Raw genomic sequence first — 26,590 nt, 5'->3', positions numbered from 1 at the left:
TAACAGAGAAAACTGGAAAATGCCCAAACGAAAGAAAAAAATTGAGATTCAAATGCTAGAACTCTGATCAAGAACTGTATATATCAACATTGCTAAATCGTAAAAACCTATTTCCGGGGGGCGGGGTCCTTTATAAAAGGACAATGCTGAAAGTGATTTACAGCACGGTGTCATTTAGGAAGGTCTAAACCGGCAGAACAAGGCCACATACAGGCAAGGAACCCTGTTCCCATAAGGTCAGGACCACAGGAAGTTCCCGGCAGAGGAGGGAGAGCAAGAGGGGGGGATGGGCTGGAGGAAAAGGGGGGACCTTGCCCACGCTGATGCAGGGGTTCACAGATTTACAGGCTGAAATCATGTCAGCGTTTGCTCCTTCTGAGTGGTGGGTGGGTACGCAGGTCTGTGCTATACTATCTTTTGCAACAGTTTTTAGCTGAAATAAAAACTTCTTAAAAACTCTATGCAACAGGGGCGCCTGGGTGGCTCAGTCAGTTAAGCGTCGGTCCGACTCTTGATTTCGGCTCAGGTCATTCTCTCACGGTTCGTGAGTTCGAGGCCCACATCCAGCCCTGCGCTCACAACACGGAGCCTGCTGGGGGTTCTCTCTCTCTCTCTCCCTCTCTCTCCGCCCCTCCCCAGCTCACTCTCTCTGCCTCTCTCTCTCTCTCTCAAAAATAAATAAACTTCCACAAACTGCTTTGTAACTATTCCATTAAAAGAAAAGCCAAAAACATCTCTGGGCTCCGTCCCCACCTCCCGTGGAGACGCTCCTCCGAGCAGGAAGCCCTTCACCTGATGCCAACGGGACCTTTACACCGAACTCCTCCGACGCCGAAGGTCGAACACGTCCTTACTTCCTCCCGACCCCTCCCCGCACCTCCCTCGCGCGCCTTCCGCGGACACGGTCAGCGCACACATCCTCACTCCTCTGCCGGACACTTTTCAAGGACTCTCAACATACTGCGACAACTTAAAGACCAAAAAAGGCCGGGAAACCCTCCACTCGAACGATCCTGCACACGCTGCCCAGAAGCGCACGCCGGACACGGGCAGAGCCGCCCGGGAAGGGCCGGACGGGGCGCGCGGCACCTCGCCCGTCCGCTGGCTCAGGCCCGAGGGAGCCGTTCGGGGAACAACGTGGAAATTCCCGGGTGCGAGATGAAAGTAAAACCCCTCGAGAGGACACAGTCTGTCGTCATCCGGCCCTCCCCCACGCTCCCGGCCACTGTCCGCCGAGGGCCGTGACCTCCCGCACGACGAGGGCCCGCCCGCACGCGCCGCGCCCACCCGGCGGGCCCCGCCCACGTCCGCCAGCGTCGTCGTCCGCGAGCTGACGCACATCCGCACGAGCCCCACCTCTTCTCTGCGGGCGCCACGTCGGCACGTGCGTCTCGAACTTCGCCTTGTGGACGGAGCCTCTAGAGCCAGAAAAATGATTCAGCTCCCGCATCTAACTAAGACGAGCAGGAAAGCCGACAGCCCCGGGCGACCGAGGCCCTCCACCCAACCCAGCATCCTCACCCGGGCCCCCAAATCTTCTCACCCCGCCTCCCGGGGCTTCTCCATCCCTTGCAACGGACTCGGCCGACGATACAGCTGTGGCTTTCCTCCCACTTCTCCGACTTTTTATGCTCTGTCTAGCTTCTGCTACTGTGAACGTTCTGAAAGCACCAATCTGAGAGCCGCCTTGCTGTCTGGCGGCGCATGAAATCCCGCTAATAACTGACTTCAGTTCTCCTCCCTGTTGATGATGACGGGTTGAACGGGCCAGCCGGCTGAACGCTGCCGACAGTTTGAAACGGCAACGCAGTAAAGCAGGAGGTGCAAGGTCAGCCTTTCAGAGCCGTGGCACTTAGCAAGGTTAAAATCCAATCTGCTTTGAAAAGTCAGAACGTCCGATTTATCAATCCAACATGGAACGATCAAGTTCCGGGGCATTCGCAATGATAAAATTCTCAAAGGACTGACCTAGCCTACAAAGCGCCAAGCATGATGGACCTAATTGCGTCTCCTAAAAATTCATACGTTGAAGCCCTTGCCCCCTGTGTGACTGCGTTCGGACGTGGGGACCGTAAGGAGGTAATAAAAGTTAAATGAGGTCGTAAGGTGGGACTTAATCGAAGAGAACTGTTGTCCTCATAAGAAGAGGAAGAGACCACAGAGATCTCTCTTTCGGTTGTGTGCAGAGAAAAGGCCATGTGGGGACACAGTGAGGAGGTGCTGTCTGAAAACCAGGGAAGGAGGCCTCACTGTGAACCAATCCTGATGGCCCCTTGATCGGGGACTTCGAGCCTCCATTCTGGGATCCAATACATTTCTGTTATTTAAGACATCACTCTGTGGTATTTTATAACGGCAGCCCCCAGCAAACTAACACACCAAATTATGAATCCTAAATAAAGAACACAGCAGACAAATTGTGCCTGTTATTAAGGACACCCTGCCATGGTACCAGGGTGTTCAGACCTAGAAATCAGATTCGTGATCAATTATACAGCAAGCAAGGAAGGAAGGAGAATGAGGTAAATAACATGTGCTCGAGGAATCTGGGGTACACTTCCTAGTGAGGTGAGTACCCATATACACCAAAAAGGCCTGCGCCTTCCCTGGAATAAACGCTAAGCCTCCTCTCCCCAGCTCTCCCAAGCTGCCCATGTTCCATAATGTTCCATACTGCTGACAAGGGCCTACCCTCACTGGGTCCCTGGCCCCGCACCACCTTACAACTTCTAAGATCACAATTCACTGCACAAGATCTACACTTAGGAGGCAGTGTTTCCCTTCCCCCGGACTGATGCAAGTTAGTCTGGTAAACGGTCTCCAAATAATAACCCGGAATTTAAACAATTTCAGAGAAAAATTCTACCCTAAAAACAACTGACCTGACCTTGGAGGCTCCTGTGGGAAACAAAGAGTGGGTAGGACGTACTCTTGCCAAGATGTGAGAACATTTCTTCTTTTACGTCCATCACTCTCTACTGACCAAAATTTAAACAAAAGCAGACACTCTGAACACAATAAAACAGTCATCAGGCCTCTCGTGTTTTTTGGGGTTTTTTTAAAGGGCATTCAATAGAGTGAACAGTGCAGCACAATGGATGCTCAGTCCACGGAGTCGCTAAGTTAATAAAACTGTACTTACTTAAAATTACAAATGAACCTTAAAGGACCAGATTTCTTCAAGGCAGCTCAGACATTTATGACTGAAGGAAAAGCCCCAGCCAACCACCCAGGCCGAAACTCCAACGATGGTGACAAGGGGCTTTCTCAGAAGAGGACCAGAGGGCCAGAAAGTTGGGGGATTTTAGGCCACAGCTACGGTCTATAGCAATATTCAGGACTAGGTGTCAAAATCAATAACCCTCCCCAGTAACCAGGACAATCTTCTAAAAGCAGATGGCAAGTCAATGAATATGCTTTGGAAAACAGAATCACAATGCCGAGAACCCCGGTCCTTCACACACGTTGAGGGTGGGGCTGTACTTACATGAAGGAATAATGAACTGTGGCTCAGTGTTGCCTGCGTAGCCAAGCTTGGTATACCTAAAAGCACAAAGTCATCAACACAGGTTTAGATAATAATACTGTCCTCTGGATCCCATTAGTGTCTTTTATCATAAGCTCTCCAAGTCCTACAACATCAAGCCTCAAAATATTCACTTGGAAAAAAAAAAAAAAGCTTATGATGACTGAGAATCAAACACTAATTTCAGATAAGCGAGCTGTTATTAAAACATAAAATGTGAAGCTTCTTTCTACTGGCAAAAAATTTTGCACACATGCATTAACACATAAATTACATTTGTGTGTCCCTCACGGCTTTAAACGTGCTTTTCCACTCTTCTCCTTTTCACAAAAGTCCTGCAAAGGGAGTAGCCCTTGTCCCTATTTTGCAGATGAGAAAACTGAGGCATTGGGATGTTCGCTTGGCTGCCCCGAGCCAAGCAGCTGGTGAACAGAGAAAGAACCCGAATCTGAATGAGCAGGCTAAACTCCAGAGCTGGCTCTCAGAGAAGCACACTTACTTCTCAAACTTCATGAACTTTTGAAAGGGGGGGGGGGGAACGCGCTTAAAAAATGATTATATAATTTTCTTAAAATGTCATGGCATATGTCTAGAAACAGCCACTGCCACCTCCTGAGAATATCTGACAGGAGCATCTCTTTTTCATCTCATTTCAGAACGAGCCCATTTTCTGTCAAGATACTCTGTGTGATGGGTTCCAAAAGTCTTAACTAAAACAAATGCCAAAATACTACTATCTGTTCCAAAAGCATTTGCTAATCCCTTAAATAAAAAAAAATTTTTTTTTTAAAAAGTGGCAGGGGGGGACCACCACGGAGAACCATCTGCTGGAAATAAAAAACTGAAAATCGAAAGACTCATGAGCCCTTCCTTCCTTATTAGCCGACTGTAATGAACAGTAAAGTCTGGACAACTGAGCCATCATCCTGCAGTAACGCTCATAACGAAGAAAAACACTTCCCAGCAGTGTTGAAAGTCACTTTGTTAATTCATTCCATTTTTATAAATTATTTCAAGATGCTTGATACTAAAATTTTTTGATGTGGTACTACATTCCAAATTCTAATAAATTAATTTTATGATTTGTAAATGTATTTTTACCATATGCTAATTTCACTATTTTTGAACACATAGTGAATGAATAAGGCGTGGGGAGCCCAAAACGGCAAGTTCGCTCCATTTAAATCACGCCTTACTGCTCAGTCTCCAAGTTCTTGGTGCCACAGGAACTCGGGTGAGGCTGGGCTCTGAAAACCATCAGGCCATGCCAGAAGTTTCTGGGAGCCATCTGTGGGCCCTCCAGGTTCCACAAATTACCAGATGCACAAACCAAGTGGACCCCACTGTAGGGCTCACCAGACCCAGAGGAAGGTTTCAAAGCTGACCCAGACCTGGGGACTTTCCAGAAGGAAAGCAACATATACTGAACTTTAAAAATTCCCAATTCGACCATCATTCTGGAAGTATATTGCAGACAATAAATACAAATGAACTGAATTGCTGACCCAAGGCTAAAGAAACCTAACAAGCAGGTCAGAAATCACTAAAACCCTCAAATTTAAGACTGTGGTTTTTTTTAAAGGCCACATCACTCACCCATCCCCCCAAAATCATGCAGCTTGCACTCAGATTATCTGCCTGCCCGCGTGGTGAGATTATAGCTTGTATGATGACAGAACGCAGTTCTTTTTCTTGACTGTACCTCCACCCCCAGCACAGTGCCTGGCATGTGGCAGGCACCCCATAAATATCTGCTGAATGAGTTCTTACCCTTGTAAGGAAAGGGATTTACTGCCAAACTGCGGGGGAAAGGGGCAGTGTTAGAAAAGGGGATGCTGAAGGTCAGAAACACAATGTGATGGGCCACATAAAGACCAGGGCCATCGTCTAAGCACAATCTGTCATCTACACGTGAGAAAACACTTGTTTGTGTGATGAAGTTATTAAGACAAACAAACAAACACAGTGAAATGTTAACCTTTATTAAAATGAGGTGAAGGTATCATTTCTATCTGTTCCATTATATTTTGTATTTCTGAAAGTCAACAGAGTGCATTGTATTGGTCAAGACCATGCACTCCGGCACCAGACTGCTTGGATTCAAGTCCCAGCTCTGTTATTTGCCAAATGTGTGACTTTGGGCACGTTGCTCTACCTGTCTGTATCTCAGTTTCTCCATCTGTAAAATGGGCATAATAATACAACCTGTTTCCTAGGCTTAGTGAGTTTTATATATAAATAAGGAAGCAGAGAAAGCCCTAGAACAGTGCTACCTATACAAGTTACATTTTTGAGGGGGAGTGCCTGCATGGTACGAACAGCTTGGATCCTGGAGCCTGCTTCAGATTGTGTCTCCCTCTCTCTGCCCCTCCCCTGCTTGCTCAGCTTCTCTCTCTCTTGCTGTCTCTCAAAAACAAATGAACATTAAAAAATAATAGTAAGTTTTTTGACTGTTATTTTTCTGTGTGTTTGAAATATTTCCTAACTTGAAAGTTTTGAAAAGTTCACAACATGCACACAGCATGTTCTGTGGCCTCGTTCAGTCCCTCTGCCGTACGTGACTCTACAGCACAGACACCCCACTTTGCATTGTGGTGGAAATAAAATGCACAAATGGTAAACCCAGCAGATAGAAGACATCCTTCCACAATTGTGTCTTGTACCCTGAAATCGTGAGCCATGGCCCCGAGAAGCAAAAGGTCAGGCTGCAGAGATGGGCTGGTGCACGTTTAGACCAAAATTCAACTGAATACCGATGATGCCACCAGCACGACGTGCCCCTCGACAGCAGCTGCGGGTATGCGGAGACCCTGAGGCCACCGTGGTCTCTCAGACAGCACGGCCCTCAAGGGAGGCCTCTGTCATGGAGTCACGCAGGTAACGCAGCATCGGTAACAGTAAGTGAACGACGATTTTCATGACTGAGGCAAACTAACATTAAGATATACTAATAATCAGGGGCGCCTGGGTGGCTCAGTTGGTTGAGCGTCCGACTTCAGCTCAGATCATGATCTCACGGTTCGTGGGTTTGAGGCCTGCATCGAGCTCTGTGCTGACAGCTCAGAGCCTGGAGCCTGCTTTCGATTCTGTGTCTCCCTCTCTCTCTGCCCCTCCCCACTCATCTCTCTGTCTCACTCTCTCTCTCTAATAAACATCAAAAAAAAATTTTTAAGACATATTAATATTCTTATGTGTAAATAAATTACTATGAGATCCTCCCTTACCCTCCTACCAAAACTGAAACCATTAAAAACAAAGGCAAAAGTACAAACCATTCAGATCACTTATGGTAACTTAATGCCTTTAGTTTTTCTGTGCTACCCCTTATACAGCATCAAACACACTTGAGGTTTAGTTTCTTTGAATAACCACAATGTAACCAATGTCTAACAAGATTTTTTTAAAGAAACATTCAAATTTCAAGTGTTAATAAAATTTTCATCAAGCCAGGCTCATACCAAACTTCAGTGAGAACCTATTATCTAGAACCCAGTACATGTAAGCTGGCAAGTGCTCATTCTAAAACTCCCTCCTAGTACAATCCTAGTACTGGACTGGTATGCCCCGTTAGAGATGATGTTAGAACAGCTCAACTACATAAACAGCAGGACCAAAAAAAAAAAGATCAGCAAGTAAAACACAACTCTTAAATACGGACCACGTCCCAGACACCATTTACGAAAACAAAGCAGCATTATTTTATTCCCATCAGTTTACTAGCCAGAAACCATGCATGTAGCAGCCACACTCTAAGGATAATGAAGAGGGAGGCAGAAAGCATGAGCCCACCCTCAAAGACTTCCTCAAAATGTTTACCTTTTAGAAACAGGATTTCAAATTGAGTTTTTTCTTGCAGCATGGCCTACTTTCTCCGGCAGGCCAGTTTAACATCATCTGGGTAGGCTTCCAGAAAAAATGTAACAAACCTGCTGAACAGATCGCGGAGAAATTTCTAAAATACAAATTCCCAGTGCCTGCCCCAGAACCATTAATGGGAATCTGCAGAGAAGGAGCCTGGACACCTATATTTTTAACATTCCTTGTCCCAACCCCATGGTTCGGATGGTCAACATGCTTAGAAATCACTAGATAATACAAATCACAAAGAACTAAAGAAAAGGAATGACGCTGGGAAGGAGAAGACAAAAATTTACTTGTAAACGGTAATTGCAGACCTGGAATATCTAAAGAAATTAAGTAGAAAATTAAAGGAAATAGGAAATTCAGTAGGATGGCCAGTTATTAAATAAACAGACAAAAATCAACAACTTTCCTACCTAACAAGAACCAGTGAGAATCTATGCTGTATGAAGAGATCCTAGTTGCAATGGCAACAATTTACCTTTACTATTTACCTTTGCTATTACTAAAGGCAATAATATTACCTTTAGGACTAAACTATACAGATAAATGGATAGAGATACAGAGATAGGTAAATGTGTGTGAAGAACTCTCAATATACAAGCAGGCAAATAAATTGAGAAAAGTCTTACTCTTACATGGGAAGAGTAATATTCTTTTAAGAAACATCAAATATCATTGGGGAGCCTGGGTGACTTAAGCGTCCGACTTCAGCTCAGGTCATGATCTCACAGTCCGTGAGTTCGAGCCCTGCGTCAGGCTCTGTGCTGACAGCTCAGAGCATAGAGCCTGCTTCGGATTCTGTTTCACTCTCTCTCTCTCTCTCTCATTCTCTCTCAAAAATAAATAAATGTTAAAAAAAAAAGAAAGAAAGAAAGAAACATCAAATATTAAATCCAGCTACAAACTGATTGCAAGACCATTCAAAATCTGGGCCAATACTGAAGATAGTGGTAGTAAGTTATACATGGGTGACAGTAAAAGGTTGAAGAGTCATTATACACACATGTTTCACATTATCTATCAGAACTTTAAATGCATATACCCTACTGTCCAAATGGCACATTTCTGGGAATTTACCCCAATGAAGCACTTTTAGATGTATGCAAAAAGACAGGAACAAAAAAATATTCACTACAGCAATATAATAGCAAAACAACAAAACACTGGAAACACTCAAATGCCATCAATTTGATGTATGAAGTAAATTATAATAATTCCATAAAAATGCTATACAGCCATCAAAAATGAAGATTTATGTTACTGCCATACACAGATAGGCAATGCGGTTTGAAAGAAGCTGCAAAACAGTGTATGTTTGTGATGTAAGGGAGTTTAATTGGACTCACAATGCTGGGCTCAAAACACAGCACTATGTTACTTCAGGCGAGTAAGTTAACCCCTGCATACTTTAATTTCTTCATCCGTAAGAGGCAAATGATAATAATCCCCCCCAATGTGAAATACTACCATTTCCAGAAAATATTTCCTAATTCAAAAAGTAAAAGGATCCCATTATTTGATAACTTTGTTACTATTAAATGCTATCTGAGGCATAGTAGCCCTCTATGTTTTCCCACATATGACCCTTCAATAATTTTCTGCTACAGCTTTACTACCTTATCAATTTGTGCGAGCCCTTACATATTGAGGATGTGAATGCTTGCTCACAGACGTCACCCATTTTTCCCAGTTATACATTTCCTGGAATATAACTGTCGACAGTTTAGATGATCAAATCTACCATTTGTCTTCCTGAACAACTTCCTGTGTAGTTTCTACTTTGAAAAGTCCCTCACTTTACTAAAGTTTCATATTACTCCTCTTCCAGTGCTATGTATGTCTTTTCATCCAAGTGGAGAGAGCTATGTCAATCAACTTGTCCCAAATATGTGTACATAAGGAATCAAGACCAACAACTTTTACATTAAAAGCCCTTGGTTTTCTGTTTGAACACGATCTTCCGAAAGGACAGCCAGCATAGCTGAGGTAGGCATTGCTTCCAAAAATGCATAAACTGGGCCACATTCTCAAACTCAATGCCACATGCGTGCGTCCCCTGACCAGAGACCCTTTCTCACGTGGAAACAGAATGAAAAGCTGCATGAAGCAATACCAATACCACTCTGCCTTTTAAACAAATATGTTCTCTTAGCTCAAACTTCCAAACACCAAATCTCACTCCCAGGCCGACACTGCCCACCCCACCCCTGCCTTCTACCACCTCCCATTCTTACGTATCCTTCCACAGTCTCTTTCTGTCAATACAAAATATCCTCATTTGCCCCAAACATTTTAAACAGCTCTTGGGCAGAGCCTCTTTCACTCTTCCGTTAAGCGCCACTATTTTTCCACGGCAGTAACACAGACTTTTCAATTCTGCAGTCAAGAGAATTAATCTGTCAACTCAACATATTTATATATAGTTAAAATTCCTCCTACAACCATGTGTCTAGAGCAGAAGGTGACAATTTAAGCTCAATTAATCTATGTTTAAAAGTGGAAATGTCACATCCTAGAACAGTGTTTTTCAAACCATATCCTATAGGGAGGTTCTTTTGATTAAGACCCCTTATGAGGTCCAGTCTCAAACCCCAAACTTCAGCCAAAATAGCTCCCCTCCTTCATAAGGTCTTCAGTTTAAAAAAAAGGGGGAGGGACCACAACTGCCTTAGAATATGGTTCTCAGGACACTAAAATTATCCTCATGTCTTAATTATAGTTTCTAAGTAATACACACCCTCTCGATACTGTAAATTGGCACATGATCGAGGTCTAAGGTCTTCAAACGCTCCTTGGGCTACTGAATAGAAAAGGGGAGTCTCTGTTTATAGGACAAAGAGTTCAATAGACAAGTTCAAATGTATTAATTATTTCATCTAAATCCAATATCCTTCTTTTGTCTGTTGACCTGTGAACCTGACCACATACACTTGTCCATTTGTCCTTCTATCAGCGGCATTTTTTGCCCTAGTTTGGGGAAACAGAACATCATGAGGTATGGTCTCTCTGTGGATTTTGATCTCTCTAAAGGGAACTTTAACTTCCAGATTAAAATGGTGGACTAAACGTATGATTTCATTATTTCACTTGGTCCCAAAGCCCCACAAAACTCAAAGCAAAATGACTTTTTAAAGGTATATCGATCCCCAATGACGGGAAGAAAAGAAGCGGACACAACAGCAAGAGTCTGGCTCCGGAGAGCTGAGGACCAGTGGTGACCGGCCTGGGGAGAAGAAAACCAGCAGAGGCAAGAGCTGAGGACCAGCCCGGCACGCACGCGTGTGTCCTGAAAGGCTCCAGACCTGGGAGCTGCACGGGCTCTGGGGAACTGAGACCCGAGGGCCCAAACCAGGGGGTCCGAGCGAGACTCCCCTCTGTCCACAGCTGGGCCACGGCTCCCCCGTGACCCCAGCGCACTCTGCACGTGGACTCTCTGGAGACTGTAAGGCAAAGGGCCTCCACCGGCAGTCACTCGGCATGGGGGACACCAGCACCAATCAGAAAACAAAGGGTCGCCTGACCATGTACACGGCAAAAGCTGAGGGCTCAGACACCCTGTCCCACCACTGCTTTCTCCCCGCTCCGCTCTCAGAAGCCCAGCACCCAGGCCTGGCCTCCACGCGGAGGACCCGAAGTGTAGCCTCTGGGGAAACTGACCAGTCCAAAAGGAAGAATCTAAAGACGCAGACGCCAGAACATTCCCCAACAAACAACCTGCCTACATCACCCCTGGTGACATTCAAAATCAATACGCAAATCTACACATTCAGAAAGTCCAATGAGCTTTTCCATTTTCTGACTTTTAATCATAAGCAGGCAGCCAGAAATTACCAACATCTGAGGAAACCCTTTCTACCGCAGAAAAAGATGAAAACTCAGAAGAAACAAGACAGGGGCACCTGGGTGGCTCGGTCGGTTGAGCATCCGACTTGAGCTCAGGTCATGATCTCACAGTTCGTGACTTGGAGCCCCACATCGGACTCGCTGCTGTCAGCCTGTCAGTGCAGATCCCACTTTGGATCCTCTGTCCCCCTCTCTCTCTGCCCCTCCCCTGCTTATGCTCTCTCTCAAAAAATAAATAAAACATTAAAAAATGTTTTAAAAAGGAGAAAAAACAAAACCTATATAGGGAGATACAGCACCAACACCACCATAAAAACACCATCATCAATACCCTACAAGAAGATACTACATTCAAAAAATAAAACGAGATACTATTAGTAAAAGAACATTTAGAGAACAAAAAGAATTCTTGGAAATTTAAATAAGAGCAAAAATGGAAAAAACTGAAGAGAAGGACTAGAAAATAAGGCAAGGCATATCCTAGAAGGAAAAGAGACAGAATGATGGAGAACAAGAGAGAAAGAGTAAGAAAATCAGAGAAACAGCCTAAGAATTCAACACGTGAACAGGTGTTCCAGAAAGAGCGTGCACATGAGCACGTGCCCTGAGACACATACACACACACACACACACACACAGCAAAGGAAGAAACATTTTTAAAGTTTTACCCAGAATTCAAAGATGCCAGTCTTCAGACTACAGGAGCTCACACAAAGCCCAGCACAACAGAGGAAAACACACTCACTTCAAGGCACGTTGTTGTGAAACTTCAGAAACCAGAGACAAAAAGGAAACCCTAAAAGCTTCCAAGAAGCAGAGTAGGGGACTCAAAGTCACTTACGAAGTCTTCAGACTTCTTAGCAGCAAAGCAGAAGCAAGAACACAAAGAATCAGTGTCTGAAAAACTGAGGGAAAATTACTTCCCCAACACTGAATACTACATCCAACGATCAACCAAGTGAAGGGTTAGAACGAACACGTTTCGGACAAGCAGGAAAGGTAAACATCTCCCTCCCGCACACCCTTTCTCAGAAAGCTACCGGAGGACGCCCTCTGCCAACACAAAGGAGAAAACCAAAAAAGACGACGATGTGGAACAGAGAACACACAGGAGAGAGGTTCGTGCGCCCCCAGAATGATGGCAGGAGACGCCAGGATGACAAAGGTGCACCCACTGGAGAGGAGGGACAGGACGAGGGACACGGGCATGTCAAAAGCGCTCACTGTGAATCCCTGAACCCACAGGTGCCTCCCAGCCTCACAAAGCTGGCTATTGGAGGGCCACCAGCAGAGAGGAAAGCAAGCAGCCAGAAGGCAGGATTCAGGAAACGGACTCAATCCAGGAGAAAGGCAAAGGAAATGCCTAGAAGGTTATAAGCAAAGTCCCAGGCTGTGCGGCGGGCAGGCCTGGGAAGCAACCGCCCCAGAGAGAAGGGCCAAAGTCTGCAGAAGGAACATCTCCAAAAACAAACTGACTGGTGGGATCTATAACGTAATTAACCTTGTGGAAAACTGTAGTGAGAAGCTGGCTACTCGAAAATATGGAAAGTCATTAGCAGTGGATACAAAGAAACCCAAATAAAGGCGGCAATCATGAGCTTCCATAAAAACCAAATTTAAGAGAAGAAACAATCATGGCACACTTTTACTCCATGAGCAAGTACATCTGCACACGCGTGGTAACACAAACACGCGTCACAAACTAGCTGGGAAATGTAATAACCCCTTTTGGGAGAAGAGGGAAGGAGAAACAGAGGGCAAAGGCAAAATGAGAGAGTTTAACCCTTTTCTTGTTTTAAGTTTATTTATTTGTTTTGAGAGAGACAGAGAGAGCACAAGTGGGGGAGAGGCAGAGAGAGACACACAGAGAGAGAATCCCCAGCAGGCTCCGCACTGTCAGCGTGTAGCCCGACGCAGGGCTCGAACTCACGAACCATGAGATCGTGACCTGAGCCGAAATCAAGAGTCTGTCCTTAAACCGACTGAGCCCCCCAGGTGCCCCAGGATGAGAGAATTAAAGAGATAATGTGAAAATTTGATAATCAAAAGACAGACTGATGTGCATATTATTTAGAAACACTGAAATCCATAAATGCTGAAAGATACAGAATTAAGAGCTGAAAGCAGCTGTTTCTGAAGAAAGAGAAAAGCAGGCAGGACAGCACCCATGTGTCTTCACATAAGCCCCTGAGCTCTATCTGACCTTTAATCAGTATGCATATTACTCTGATAAAATGAAAAATTTTTACATAAGCCCAAAAATAAATGATTAAATGAACCGCTTGCTTCCTTTAAAGCTTAAATAACACTCCTGCTGTTAGTCTGGCATGTTTTTGACCATCCTTTTTACTCTCTGACAAAGTAGAACTGGGACTCCCAGGAGACTGCAAAACCCCCTAAAAACAGGACACCCTCACAGCACTACAGTCACAGCTGGGGGAGACACAAACTGCTGACACAGAGGTACCCGATGGGGCAGCACCCCCTTCCAGAAGGCCAGGGAAATAAGGGCGCAAGACGTAACACACCATTCTCGGGCCGACACAGAGTAAGCGGGGGAGACCCGAAGGCCTGAGGAACATCGTGTAAGTAGCTCACACAGGCAGCTTCGCTTCAAACTCTGGACACACTAGCAGAAAACACATCTGCACGTCCGTGCAGAACATTCACAAAACTGACCAGGTCTTAGACCCCATGAAGTCCAAAGAACAAAAATAAAGCAAACAGCATTCTCTATGGACATACTGCAACAACACCAGAAATTAAAAGCAAAATAAAAAACCAAACAGGCCTTTATACCTGAAAATTTTAAAACATGGTAGTAGAGAAATACTGAGTTATGGGGGAAACTCAAAACAAAAATACAGAAATTTCTTGAAAATTATAATGCAAAAAATAAATCCAAGTCTAAGGGATACATACAGCCTAAAATATATCAGTCAAAATTTTATGGTAATAAATGCCTTTTCAAGTAAAGGAAAAAATAAAAATAAGTTTAACAACCAGCTCAAAAATAAAAAGATAAAATAAAGGAAAGCAAAAAAAAAAAAAAAAAAGGAAAGACAAAAGCAGAATGAGTCAAAATACACAAAACTAACAACTAAGAAGTAAATCCCAAAGCTCATTGTTTGAAAAAAGATCCACAAGACAAGTCACTAGGTAAGCCAAGAAAAAAAGGATGAAAACAAAACACATAAATTTGAGTGACAAAAGGAAAAATAACCATAAAAGCAGAGGACACTTTTTTATATCGTGAGACTACCATATACATACATTTGAAAAATCTGGATGAAAAGAATTGTTTTTAGACAAACACAACACAACACAACTGATTCCACTAGATGGAAAGTCCCACAGGGTTCTAATAGGGTGAGCAACAAAACTCTCCCCACAAGAAAGCACTAGGCTCAGACAGTTTCACGGGGGAATTCTACCAAAACCTTAAAACTCAGGTAATCCCAATACTATCCCAGACTGTCCCAGAGCATAGAAGGAGAAGGAAAACCTCTTAATTTGTTTTATGAAGAGAGCGTAATGCGGACTCCAAAATCTGACAATGATTGCACCAAAACACTAAGCCATTAATCAGTCACACTTACATTGAAGCAAAAATCTAAATAAAATGTTAACAATCTACCTACACATCAAAAAATAATGCATCATGATCAAATGGGGGTTATCCCAGAATGCAAGAGGGGTTCAATATTAGGCAATCTGTTAATATAACCCATCATACTAACTGGCTAAGGAAGAAAACTACCTGTTCCATTTACAATAAAGATACCTGACAGGGGCGCCTGGGTGGCTCAGTCGGTTAAGCGTCCGACTTCGGCTCAGGTCATGATCTCACCATTCGTGAGTTCAAGCCCCGCGTCAGGCTCTGTGCTGATGGCTCAGAGCCTGGAGCCTGTTTCAGATTCTGTGTCTCCCTCTCTCCCTGACCCTCCCCCGTTCACGATCTGTCTCTCTCTGTCTCAAAAATAAATAAACGTTAAAAAAAAAAAAAAAAGATACCTGACATCCAACACCCATTCCTGTTGTAAACATTCCAAAAAACAGAAACTGATTAATAACATGATACATGTATGCATATGTGTACCTACGTGTATTTGTATACATGTGCGTGCATGCGCGTACATGCGTATATCTGTATACTTGTGCGTGCATGTGCGTACACGTGTCTCTGCGCGCTTTGCGTGCATGCGCGTACACGCGGGTCTCTGCGTGCTTGTGCGTGCATGCGCATACACGTGTCTCTGTATGCATGTGTATGGATGGTGTGTACACGTGTGTCTCTGTATGCTTATGTGTGCATGCGTGCATGCACACGCGTGTATCTATCATGCGCATACGTGCATGTTTGTGTGCTTGTGTGTGCATGCGCATGCATGCGTGTGTTCGTATATGTGCGTGCATGTACATGCATGTATTTGAATGCTTGTGCGTGCGTGTGCGTACATACATATATTTGTATACTTGCATATGCATGTGTGTATGTAGGCACATACACACACACACAAAGTAGCCCAAAAGCCAGCATATTATTTTGGAAACATCAGAAGCTGCCCCACTAAAGTAAAGAACAAAAGAATAATGCCCACTAACTCCATTCCTATTTAACATTTTAGAGGCAATGGTCATTGAAGTGTCAAAAAAAACCAGAGTCCTTACCAATAGAAAGAAAAGGGAAAAACACTCTATTTGCCAAAGATTTTGTATCTGGAAAACCCTCAAGATCAAGGAAAAAACTCATACAAACACAACAGTATCTTTTAAAGTAACAAATTACAAAATTAACACGCACAGAAAACTAATACCCTTAATGTGTTCAAGAAAAACAGAAAACATAATGAAAAAGAAAACACATTGGGGTGCCTGGGTGGCTCAGTTGGTTAAGTGTCAGACTTTTGAACTCAGCTCAGATCTTGATCTCAAGGTTGTGAGTTAAAGTCCTGCGAAAGGAAGGAAGGAAGGAAGGCCACCATTTATGACAGCAAAACAGAAATTCCATACCTATGTGTAAACTTAACAAGAAATCTACCTAAGGGAAACACTATTCCTAAAAGACACAAACAGACTTGAACTAATGGAAAGCTACGCCATGTTCTTCCATAGGAGGACTCACCATCATAAAGATGTTGGCCCTCGGTGGGAATGCAAGCTGGTGTAGCCACTCCGGAAAACAGTATGGAGGTTCCTCAAAAAACTAAAAATAGAACTACCCTAGGACCCAGCAACTGCACTATTAGGCATTTATCCACAGGATACAGGTGTGCTGTTTCGAAGGGACACATGCATCCCCATGTTTCTAGCAGCACTATCGACAATAGCCAAAGTATGGAAAGAGCCCAAATGTCCATCGATGGATGAATGGATAAAGAAGATGTGGTGTATATATATATACATTGGAGTATCACTCGGCAATCAGAAAGAATGAAATCTTGCCATTTGCAACTATGTGGATGGAACTGGAGGGGATGATGCTAAGTGAAATTAGTCAGAGAAAGACAGATATCGTACGACTTCACTCATATGAGGACTTTAAGAGACAAAACAGATCAATTTAAGGGAAGAGAAACAAAAATAATATAAAAAACAGGGAGGGGGACAAAACAAGAGACTTTTAAATACAGAGAACAAACAGGGTTAGTAGAGGGATTGTTGGAGGGGGGATGGGCTAAACGGGTAAGGGGCACCAAGGAATCTACTCCTGAAATCATTGTTGCACTATGCGCTAAGTAATTTGGATGTAAATTTTTAAAAATAAAAAACTAAATTAAAAAAAAGACGTTGGTCCTCATTAAATTAAGTTATAAATTTAATAGAATCCAAATAAAAATGCCAGGAGGCATTCTCCCCCCCACCCCACGCCCAACTAGAGAAGCTGATTATAAGCTCATTTGGAGGAACAACAAGCAAAAATCTATCAGAAAGACCTAAAAAAAGAATGGGATGTGTAGGAGAGGCCGGCCTCCCCAGGTATTAAATCATCCTAAAGCCTCAGTAATTAAAACCCCGTGGCGGTGGTGTATGAATAGACCAATTAATGCAACTCAAAACAAAATCTAGAAATAAAAACAACTGCACAAATTTAGTACATGATAAAGACAGCATCTCTAAGCACAGGGGTTTTTTCATAAATGATGTTGAGATAAACGACATAGCCAAAAGGAAAAAAAGACAGGAATCGTTCCAACTGGGTCCTTTCCTCATACTACATATCCCAGGATACATTCCAAATAGATTAAGGATTTAAATGGGGGCTGGGGGGAGAAGAGAGGAATGAAACCATCAGAAAACAAAACACCAAATAACCTGGGAACAGGGGGGAAAAAACTTTGACTCAAACTCTATAAACAATAAGGAAAAGATAAATGTGATTGCTTAAAAAAAAATCTTTGCAGAGCAAAAGACAAATGATACATAGGGAAGAAAATGCCTTTGCAACTGACACCATGAAGAGCTAACACCCTCACGTGCAGAAAAGAGTCAACAGGCTCAAGATGGCTCTCTTGAGACAAGTCCTGCTTGCCAGCCGGGCCTCTGACTGGCATCTGGGAACTCGGGTTTCAGGAGGGTTCCCCCCATTCCCTAAACGGTATTCACTGTGCCTAAGCCGCGCAAACAGTAGTTGATGCTGAACATCTGCTTCCCTTAGGGGGTTCTGGAACTTCGGCATGTGCTAGGCAGGGGTGAAAGGGCCAGGCCCAGTAACACCGGGCACCGTCTTTAATGAGCTTCCTTGGTGTGCTGTCAGACTGGGTGCTGACTAAGCACGTCCGTGTCACTCCACTGACGACTCTGGAAACTTGCTCCTGGTTTCCTCCCGCCTCTTCCCTTGGCTGTTTTTGCTTTGTACTTTTTCACTACAGCCCTGTAATTGCTCCTAGAAAATCACTGAAGCCAGGAGCGGTCTGTGTGACGTCCAACACATCCTAACACACGAAGAGCTTCCCAAATCAAAGAAGCACGAGACCAAAAACACACAGAAAAATGGGCTAGAGAAATGATGAGACAGAAATGTAACGCCTCTTAACCACATGAAGAGATACTCATCTTCCCACATGAGAAGAAACTCAAAACTCTAATGTCACTGGGGTGCCTAGGTGACTCAGTCAGTTAGGATTCTGACACTTGATCTCGGCTCAGTTCATGATCTCACAGTTTGTGAGCTCAAGCCCCGCATCGGGCTCTGCACTGACAGCATGGAGCCTGCTTGGGATTCTCTCTCTCCCTCTCTGCCCCTCCCCTCGCTCACTCTCTCTCTCCCTCTCAAAATAAATAAATGAGCTTTAAAAAACACCTGTAATATCACTTCTTACCTTCTAGACTGATAAAAATCAAAATCTTTGACAATGTACTCTGTTGGTGAGTCTATTAAGAAGACACAAGCCCTTTCACACATTGCTGGTAAGGATACACACTGCTGAGCGGGATTTCGCACTGATGGGCAAACCTGCATATGCAGTTACCCTCTGACCCAGAAATCCCACTTCTAGAAATCTATCCCAGGGAAACCCAGGAAAACACACAAAAAGATGTAGGCATGCACAAGGCTATTGCTGAAGTCTTCAGATAACAGCAACATGCTCAAAAAAAGATGGGGACAGGTCTAAAGAACACCAGAAACAGTGTGCATGGGCCTTCATCGGCCAAATCTGGAACAATTTAAGCATCAAAACAAATAATGGCAATAACAGACAAAAACCTTTTGATTATAACAGATTATTACCTTTTGAAGAAAACAACAGCCCCTACATACTGAATCTGATAAATAGATGACAACGATGGAAAAGTGTGCTCTTAGACTAAAACATTAATAAAAGTAGAAATGATGCTAGAGTTTAAACTTAAATCACAATTTGGCAACCCCACTGCAATCATCAAATAAGGCAAAAATCACCAGTGGACACTAAAACTAACGGGTGAAAGTTTAAGGAAAGAACAGGTATTTATTTGCATAATCTCAAATCTCTCTCTCTAAATGATATTAATTACAAAGGGGAAAACTGCAGTGGAGAAATCTAGCGGACATCACTCTATCTAAATAACCCAAGCGAGGGGCGTCTGGGTGGCTCAGTCGGTCGAGCGTCCGACTTCGGCTCAGGTCATGATCTCGAGGTCTGTGAGTTCAAGCCCCGCGTCGGGCTCTGTGCTGACTGCTCAGAGCCTGGAGCCTGTTTCAGATTCTGTGTCTCCCTCTCTCTCTGACCCTCCCCCGTTCATGCTCTGTCTCTCTCTGTCTCAAAAATAAATAAACGTTAAAAAAAATAAAAAAAAAAATAAACAAATAACCCAAGTGAGCTTCATCCAAGAGGAGACAGATCACTCACTATTTTAAGCCTTCTGACTAGAGGCAGAGGTTCTGAGGATCTAACGTACAGCGTGGTGATTACAGTCGATAATACTGTATCATGTACTTGCAAGTTGCTAAGAGAAGAGACCTTAAATGTTCTCACCACAAAGAAGAAATGGCAACTATGTGATGTGAGGGAGGTGTTGGCTGAAGCTAAGGTGGTAATAATCATTTTGCAACAGATAAAATGAATCGAAATGTTGCACAACTTGAACTTCTACAAGGGTCTCTGTCAACTATATCTCAATCACGCTGGGGGTGGGGAGATTCTGGTAGGATGCACTTGGATAGAATGGCGCCTCGTGTGGTATTCCTGACCAAAATGCACACGTGTCCTGAATCTATCCTGCGGAAACACCAGACAAGCCTACACCGAGGGACCATATACGCAGCAACTGGCTTCCAAAAATGTCAATGTCCTGAAAAACAGAAAACGGCTCCGGGACTTGTCCGGTTGGACGAGATCTGAAAGGCAGGCTGGTGACAAAACACAACGTGCAGAGCTGGACAAAGGATGGAAGAAGAGGCCACAAGTCATCATGGGACAGGCCCTGGGGATCCAGGCTGTGTGGACAACACCACTGCATACATCTTAGACTCTTTCACATTAGTCATCGGTCTGTGATTACAGAAGAGACAGTCCTTGTATGCATTGAAGTATTTTGGTATAAAAGGGCACAAGATCTGCAACTTACTCTCAAATGGTTCAGAAAAATACTATGTACAGTTAATACCCAGAATGATGGAAGTGAGGTTAACAGCTGGTGAAGCTAGGTGAAGGATACACAGTAGCTTTCCAATATTTCTGAATTTGTTTTTCAAAATAAGTTTAGAAATGCAAGAAAGGGACACCTGGCTGGCTCAGTCAGTGGTGTGCAACTCTTGACCTCAGGGTTGTGGTTTCAAGCGCCTCATGCTGGATGTAGAGATTACTTAAGGTCTTTTTTTTTTTAATGCAAAAAAAGTTAAGAGAAGCAAGACTGGAATTTGTGGAATATTCTCTTAAAACTCTGTAACCCACTAGTCCCTTTAAATAAACAAAGCTTTATCTTCAGATCAAACGGATACCTCGGTCCATATTCTCCTGGCCCCCAGCACACTTGTGCTCGCTAAGGTGATCTCAGGGACTATTAGAGGAGGATGTGCGGTCACAGAGATGAAATTTATTTGCTATGAAAAGAAAAAAATATGTATATATACACTATTCGGTACCCTGCTAAATCACTACTGTTCACTCTGTACAGTTCCACGTGAATTTTTCTTTTAGAATTTAATACTAGATAAAAAGCTTTTTCAGGGGCACCTGGGTGACTCAGTAGGTTGAGTGTTGGACTTCGGCTCTGGTTATGATCTCGCGGTTTGGGAGTTCGAGCCCCATGTCTGTCTCTGTGCTTATAGCTCGGAGACTGGAGCCTGCTTCGGATTCTGTGTTTCTTTCTCCCTCTGCCCCTCCCTCGCTGGTGCGCACTCTCTCGCATTCTAAGTATAAACATTAAAAAAAAAAAACATTTTTTTAAAGAAAAAAAGCTTTTTCACCTGAGAAGCAGGTATGCCTCTGCCTTCCTAATGACAACAATTACACAATTGACAATGACTCTCTCGTAACTGTCAGGCAGGGAGACTAAGGCCAAATGCGAGGCCCAACTACGGCAGCCGCTGGTCTACAGCGTAGGAGGACTCCCCTTGGTCCTGGTTCATTTTAGCTGCATTTTTATTTAATCCCATTTTGAGGCTAAAGTCAGTCCACAAATAGTTTTCACTCTCTGGGAGACTACTACTGATACACCTAAGTGAACTTAAGCCTTCCCAGGCTGCTCCTCTTGACCACATACCGGGCCCTGGGAATTCCTGATAAATCAGTCACTTCCATAACAGAATATGTCCGTGCGGAACCCACTGGGAAGATTCCCTGCCACTGTCTACAACAGACTGCCAAAGCCTACGACAGACCAAAAAAAAAAAAAAAAAACTGCAAGGAAGTGGGGTCACAAAACAGTGACATAACTGAAGTTTTATCTCCAAGCGAGCTAAGTTACATTTATCACTTACCTCCAAAGGTCAAAACTGAGCACCATGTTGTAGGCATTTATAGCAAGAACGATGAGTAAGGTTCCCGTGTCACTAACAAAGGTATGACGAACTCCGTGGGCATTATCTTAGCGCCAGCTACCAAGAACTGCTTTAGATTTCACTAGGTTTACAAGACCAAAAATACAAAAGCAAGGGTTTCACATGCACGTGTGGGAATGAAAAATACATCTCCCTGTGGCCTTCACTCTTTGACACGACCACAGCTCGGCTGGGCATGGGATGCAAACAGATGTTGCAGGGGGAACGAATGCGTCAGACGCCAACAATTAAGGGGCAGGTGTTCACATCAATTTTGATTTTGGCTTCTGTTTGGGGTAGCAAAACAACTTCTAAAATAAAAGGCCATGTGACTTCTGATACGAATGCTTATTTCAAAAGGAATTAGCACAAGCCAAGAGGCACTTTTTCCCAGCCTGTAACCCATGCTAGTGGCTTCAGCAGGAAAAGGAAAGCACGATCAGTAGGAGATGGACTGTAACAAATTAAAGACACCCCCACAAGGTTGTCAAGGAAACCAAACCAAGTGCAGTTTTCTACAGAAAAGAATCAAGGTTAAGGTGAACATGCCACCAGAAGATTTTATGGCAAAAATCCTTAAAATCCCGTGTCGAAAAGTCTTTACGAGACTCAATTTTAGTTCCAGGCTATTTTACCAAGTACATCCTCTGTAACGCAAAGCAGGCATGCTTGAATTTCCAAAGCACCAGCTGGATGGATTCACCTTCCTAACTAAAATCAGCGAAGCTTGGGACACTGAAAGTACGGGAAATTTCCTAAGGTCTCTCTCGCACGTCGTTAACAACATCAGAAGAAACTATCTCAACCGAAAAGTAAAGAAGGGGGAAAAAAGAAAGAAAAGAAAGAAAAAAAAAAAACAAACTAGACCACAAAAAAAAAAGGCTTTCCCCAATTTAGACATTGTTTTCCAAAATGGAGGCTTTTTAACATTTTTTTTTTTTTTTAAGCGAAAAGGCAAGTGAACCGGCCAAGCGAAGCAAGAGCTGAGGCTGAGTGAACCGTTCGACACCAGGAGGGAGCAAAGCGGGCTGCACAAAAGGTGTCAAGTTGGTAGAGCGACGTAAAAACCTCCGCGAGTAAGTGCTAAAGAATTATTAACAAGAAGGGACATGCACTTGGGGGGGCACAGGACCAGGGCCGGTCTCGGGCAGGGGCACGGGCCGGCGGGTGGAGGGGGCAGGTAACGTCAGGAGGGGCCGCAGCGGCCCGGCGCCCGGGAGGAGTGGGAGGCGAGGCGGGCGGCGCCCGGCGCGGTGAGCAGGTGACCGGCGCGCGGCCTCCGCGGGCCGGGAGGAGGGGGCGGGGCGCACAGGTGGGCGGCCGGGAGCCGGGCCCGGGCCCCGCGGCGGGGCGCCGTGCGGCCGCCAGGTGAGACAGGGCGGGCCGCGGAGCAGGTGCTCGGCGCCGGGGCGGGGGCGGGCCGCGCGGGAGCGGGGCGGGCGCCGGCGGCTCTTACCCGGTGCCGCAGTCCACCACGCAGGGAGGCAGGGAGCCCGCCATGCTCGGCACGCGTGCCGCTCGGCCCACGCGGGCGGCCCGGGAGGCGCCGCCGCCGTCCGCTCGCCGCGCCGCCCGCTCCCGGGAGCCTCCGCAGCGCCAGCGCCGCCGCCGCCGCCGCCGCCTCCGGGGGGCCCGGATGCTCGGCGGCCGCCCACGTGACGCTGCCCGGCCGGCCAATCAGGCCGCGGGCACGCCCCGCCCCGCCCTGCCGCCCGCCCGCCATCTTTAGTGCTGGCGGCGAGGCCTGCTCGCGCGGACGTCAGATGCCGCTGCTGGAGAGATTGGGAGTTATTTTTATCTGACTTACGGTGAACATGACCTCGTTGCCGGGGCCTGTCGCCTTCTCATCCCGTAAATCTCGGCTGGAATGTCACCTTCTCAGGAAGTTGTCCCTAATCATCCTAACTCGGTCTCCTCCCTGCACCTTACTCTATCTCAACAGCCTACTGCTCTCTTTGACAAAGCTTGGAGCAAATTTTTAACGTTAATTTATTTGTAGTTTCCCCCCAGCCCCACCCCATTGGACTGTAGGGTCCACTAGGATAGGGCTCGTGTCTGTCTTACCATTGATGACCTGATGCTTAGCCCGGTATTTGTGCGTACATGGGAAGCACCCAACTCTTTGTTGAGTGAGTGTATAACCTTCACCATAAAGACAAAACGATCAATGACCTTAGATGGAGTTAACGCTACAGCAAGATCCTCATGGGAAAATGTTTTTAAGCATCAAACATGAGATGACCCCCAAAGTTCTTACTGAAACTAGGGACGGGCGGGGAGGGTGCCTGGCTGGCTCAGCGGGTAGAGCATGTAGAGATTACTTAAATAAATAAATAAATAAATAAATAAATAAATAAATAAATAAACAAACAAACTTTTTTTAAAAAGTGGGGGGGACCAAAGCAGGCAAGCACCTACCTACTATGTTATGAAGGTGCTGAAAGTCCCATTTGCTTCCGGCTCCTGCCCTATCATAAATTTGTGACATTAATTTTTAGGAGCTTTCTGGAGACATAGTTCCATACAGTTTAGTTTTAAAGCAATGTGCTTTTTTCCCTAGAAGAAGTAATAGATTAGTTGGTCATTCTAGGTAACCCATGATCATCCCCTACCCCCATCCTACCCTCACCCCCACCAAGGGAACTAGAGAGAGAAATAGAAGATGAGAGGGAAATGAAAGGTCAGGAGAATGGAAGAAGCCCAGTATAGGACCCCAAAGCCAGGGACAAAGACTGACTTGCCCACTCTGCATTTTGCCAAGGGCCGGCCCAGCTCCCACTTTTTCAAGGCCCTCGTCAGAATGTTGTAGGTAAACTACAGATTGCAATGTGTCACTGCCATGTCTCTTATTTTCATTCACTTAGTATAGTGCCTACTGTGAGGTTTTATGTTACATATGGCCCAGTTTGCTTCACCAGAGAAGACGCCTTAATGGAATTGGGACTAGCTAATGATAAAGCATGTGCCTTCGTGGGGGTGCCCCCTCTGCATAAGACTAGTTGGGAATGGTGGCCATGATCAGCAGCTGGTAGGAAATAAAAGATTTCCTGACCTCAATATTCCCTCTTGATACCCCTTGGTGGATCAGCTAAGATGTTTTCATATGCAGATAACAAAAAACTTAAGGTGGCACAAAGAATGAGTAAATTTTATTTCTTATGATAAGAAATCCAGAAACCCCAGGGGCACCTGGGTGGCTCAGTCTGTTAAACGTCTGACTTCGGCTCAGGTCATGATCTCACACTCCGTGAGTTCAAGCCCCACGTCGGGCTCTGTGCTGACAGCTCAGAGCCTGGAGCCTGCTTCCGATTCTGTGTCTCCCTCTCTCTGACCCTCCCTCGTTCATGCTCTGTCTTTCTCTGTCTCAAACATAAACACTAAAAAATATTTTTAAAAATTACAAAAAGAAAACAAATCCAGAAACTCCAGGATAATTCAACCACTCGATGACATATTGGAGGCCTGTACATCCCTTTCTACCAGGCTCTGCACACCGGGCTTTGTCTTCAGACTTACCACCTTACCGTTACAAGATGGCTACAGCCACTCCACATAACGGTAATGGACAGGGACAGGGGGAAATGTCCCCATCTTCATTCCTTTCTAAGAGCGAGAGGAAGGAAGCACTTTCCCAGAAGTCCCTAGCAGCTTCCCCTCATGTTTCATTAACCTGACTCAATTTGTTTCCTAGGGCTACCGTGACAAAGCCCGCAAACTGGGGTGCTCAAAGCAACGAACATTTATTATCTCACAGTTCTGGAGAAAAGAGGGCCAAAATCAGGTGTTGGCAACACTGTGTCCTCTCTGAAGACTCCAGAGGACAATCTGTTCCGTGCATCTCTCTCCGCTTCTGGTGTTGCCAGAAATTCTTGGCATTCCTCAGCTTATAGATGCATCACTCCAATCTCTGCCTCTGTCTACTGTCACACGGTGTTCTCCCCATGCACATCTACATCACCACACAGCATTCCCCTCTTCCTATAAGGACACCAGTCATATTGGATTAAGGCCCACTCTAATGATCCCATCTTAACTTGATGACAGCTGCCAAGGCCCTCTTTCCAAATAAGATCATATTCACAGGTCCCAGGGGTTAGGACTTCAACATGTCCTTTTAGGAAACACAGTTCAACTCATGACACCAGCCCGCGCTGAAAGCAGTCATTGGCGAGGGGAACTGACGCACTCTGATTGGCCTCCACGGTTAAAGATGAACCCCTTGGGCTGGAAAGGGACCCTGTGTCCTCTGAAGCACGTGGCTGCCAATTCCTGGCTGAAGTTGGGTCTGAGCAACAAGAAGGGGAAAGGCAACCCATAGTGGCTGCCCTGCTCATAATTTTTCTAATTAAACCAGATCTGCTCCCTCATTCTGTGCCTTTCCACTCCTCAGCCTCTGCTTGGAACTGGCGCTGAAGCAAGTTATTTTTGTCGACCCGGCTGGCGCGACACCCCCTCTGTGAAGCCCTCCTTCCATCATTCTCTCCTCCATGCTTCCTCCCACCTTTGCACTTATTTGATGGCAAGGTAACGGCGATGCTTCCCTCAGGCCCGTATACCAGGAGTTCCCTGACAGTAGAATTATGTCTTCTTTATATTTCCATCTCCAGCTCATCGGACCCTACCTAGCATCTTGTAGCCACTTTCAACGAATGAGCGTTGAGTAGATAGAAGTCATCGGAAAATGCTTAGAGCTCTCAGGTGCACATAACATTGGTTTGCGTTTACTTTTTTGTTGTCGTCAGAAGCAAATGAAAGCCAACAATGAGGCATAGTTTCTGAGTCCGCGCGGTCTCCGTTTTTTCCATATACCACAACATGTCCCGTGTTATTCTTCTCAGACCGTAAACCATACATCAGAGACTGACGGCATCGCTTTTGACGGTGTTAGGACA

General features: G+C 45.1%; 1 protein-coding gene across 7 annotated transcripts in view; it reads right to left on the bottom strand.

Annotated features, from left to right (window-relative positions):
• The window catches only part of ACTR3B (actin related protein 3B), a 91,032-nt gene extending 67,772 nt beyond the window's left edge, over positions 1-23,260 (bottom strand). The window contains exons 1-2 of one of the 7 annotated variants that reach the window (XM_042976038.1): positions 23,155-23,260; positions 3,488-3,543 (exon numbers count right to left, since the gene is read on the bottom strand). In XM_042976038.1, coding sequence (XP_042831972.1) covers positions 3,488-3,543; positions 23,155-23,198 — 100 coding nt within the window. In that variant the 5' untranslated portion in view covers positions 23,199-23,260. Of the gene's footprint in view, positions 1-753; positions 840-961; positions 1,245-2,882; positions 3,085-3,487; positions 3,544-21,638; positions 22,139-23,154 lie in introns of those variants that run through there. The other 6 variants (XM_007087544.3, XM_042976071.1, XM_042976033.1 and 3 more) reach the window with 6 other exon arrangements.
• Positions 23,261-26,590: the final 3,330 nt, after the last annotated feature.

This window comes from Panthera tigris, chromosome A2, assembly GCF_018350195.1.
Source record: "Panthera tigris isolate Pti1 chromosome A2, P.tigris_Pti1_mat1.1, whole genome shotgun sequence".
NCBI lineage: Eukaryota > Metazoa > Chordata > Mammalia > Carnivora > Felidae > Panthera > Panthera tigris.
This window is presented reverse-complemented; position numbering and strand designations above follow the sequence as displayed.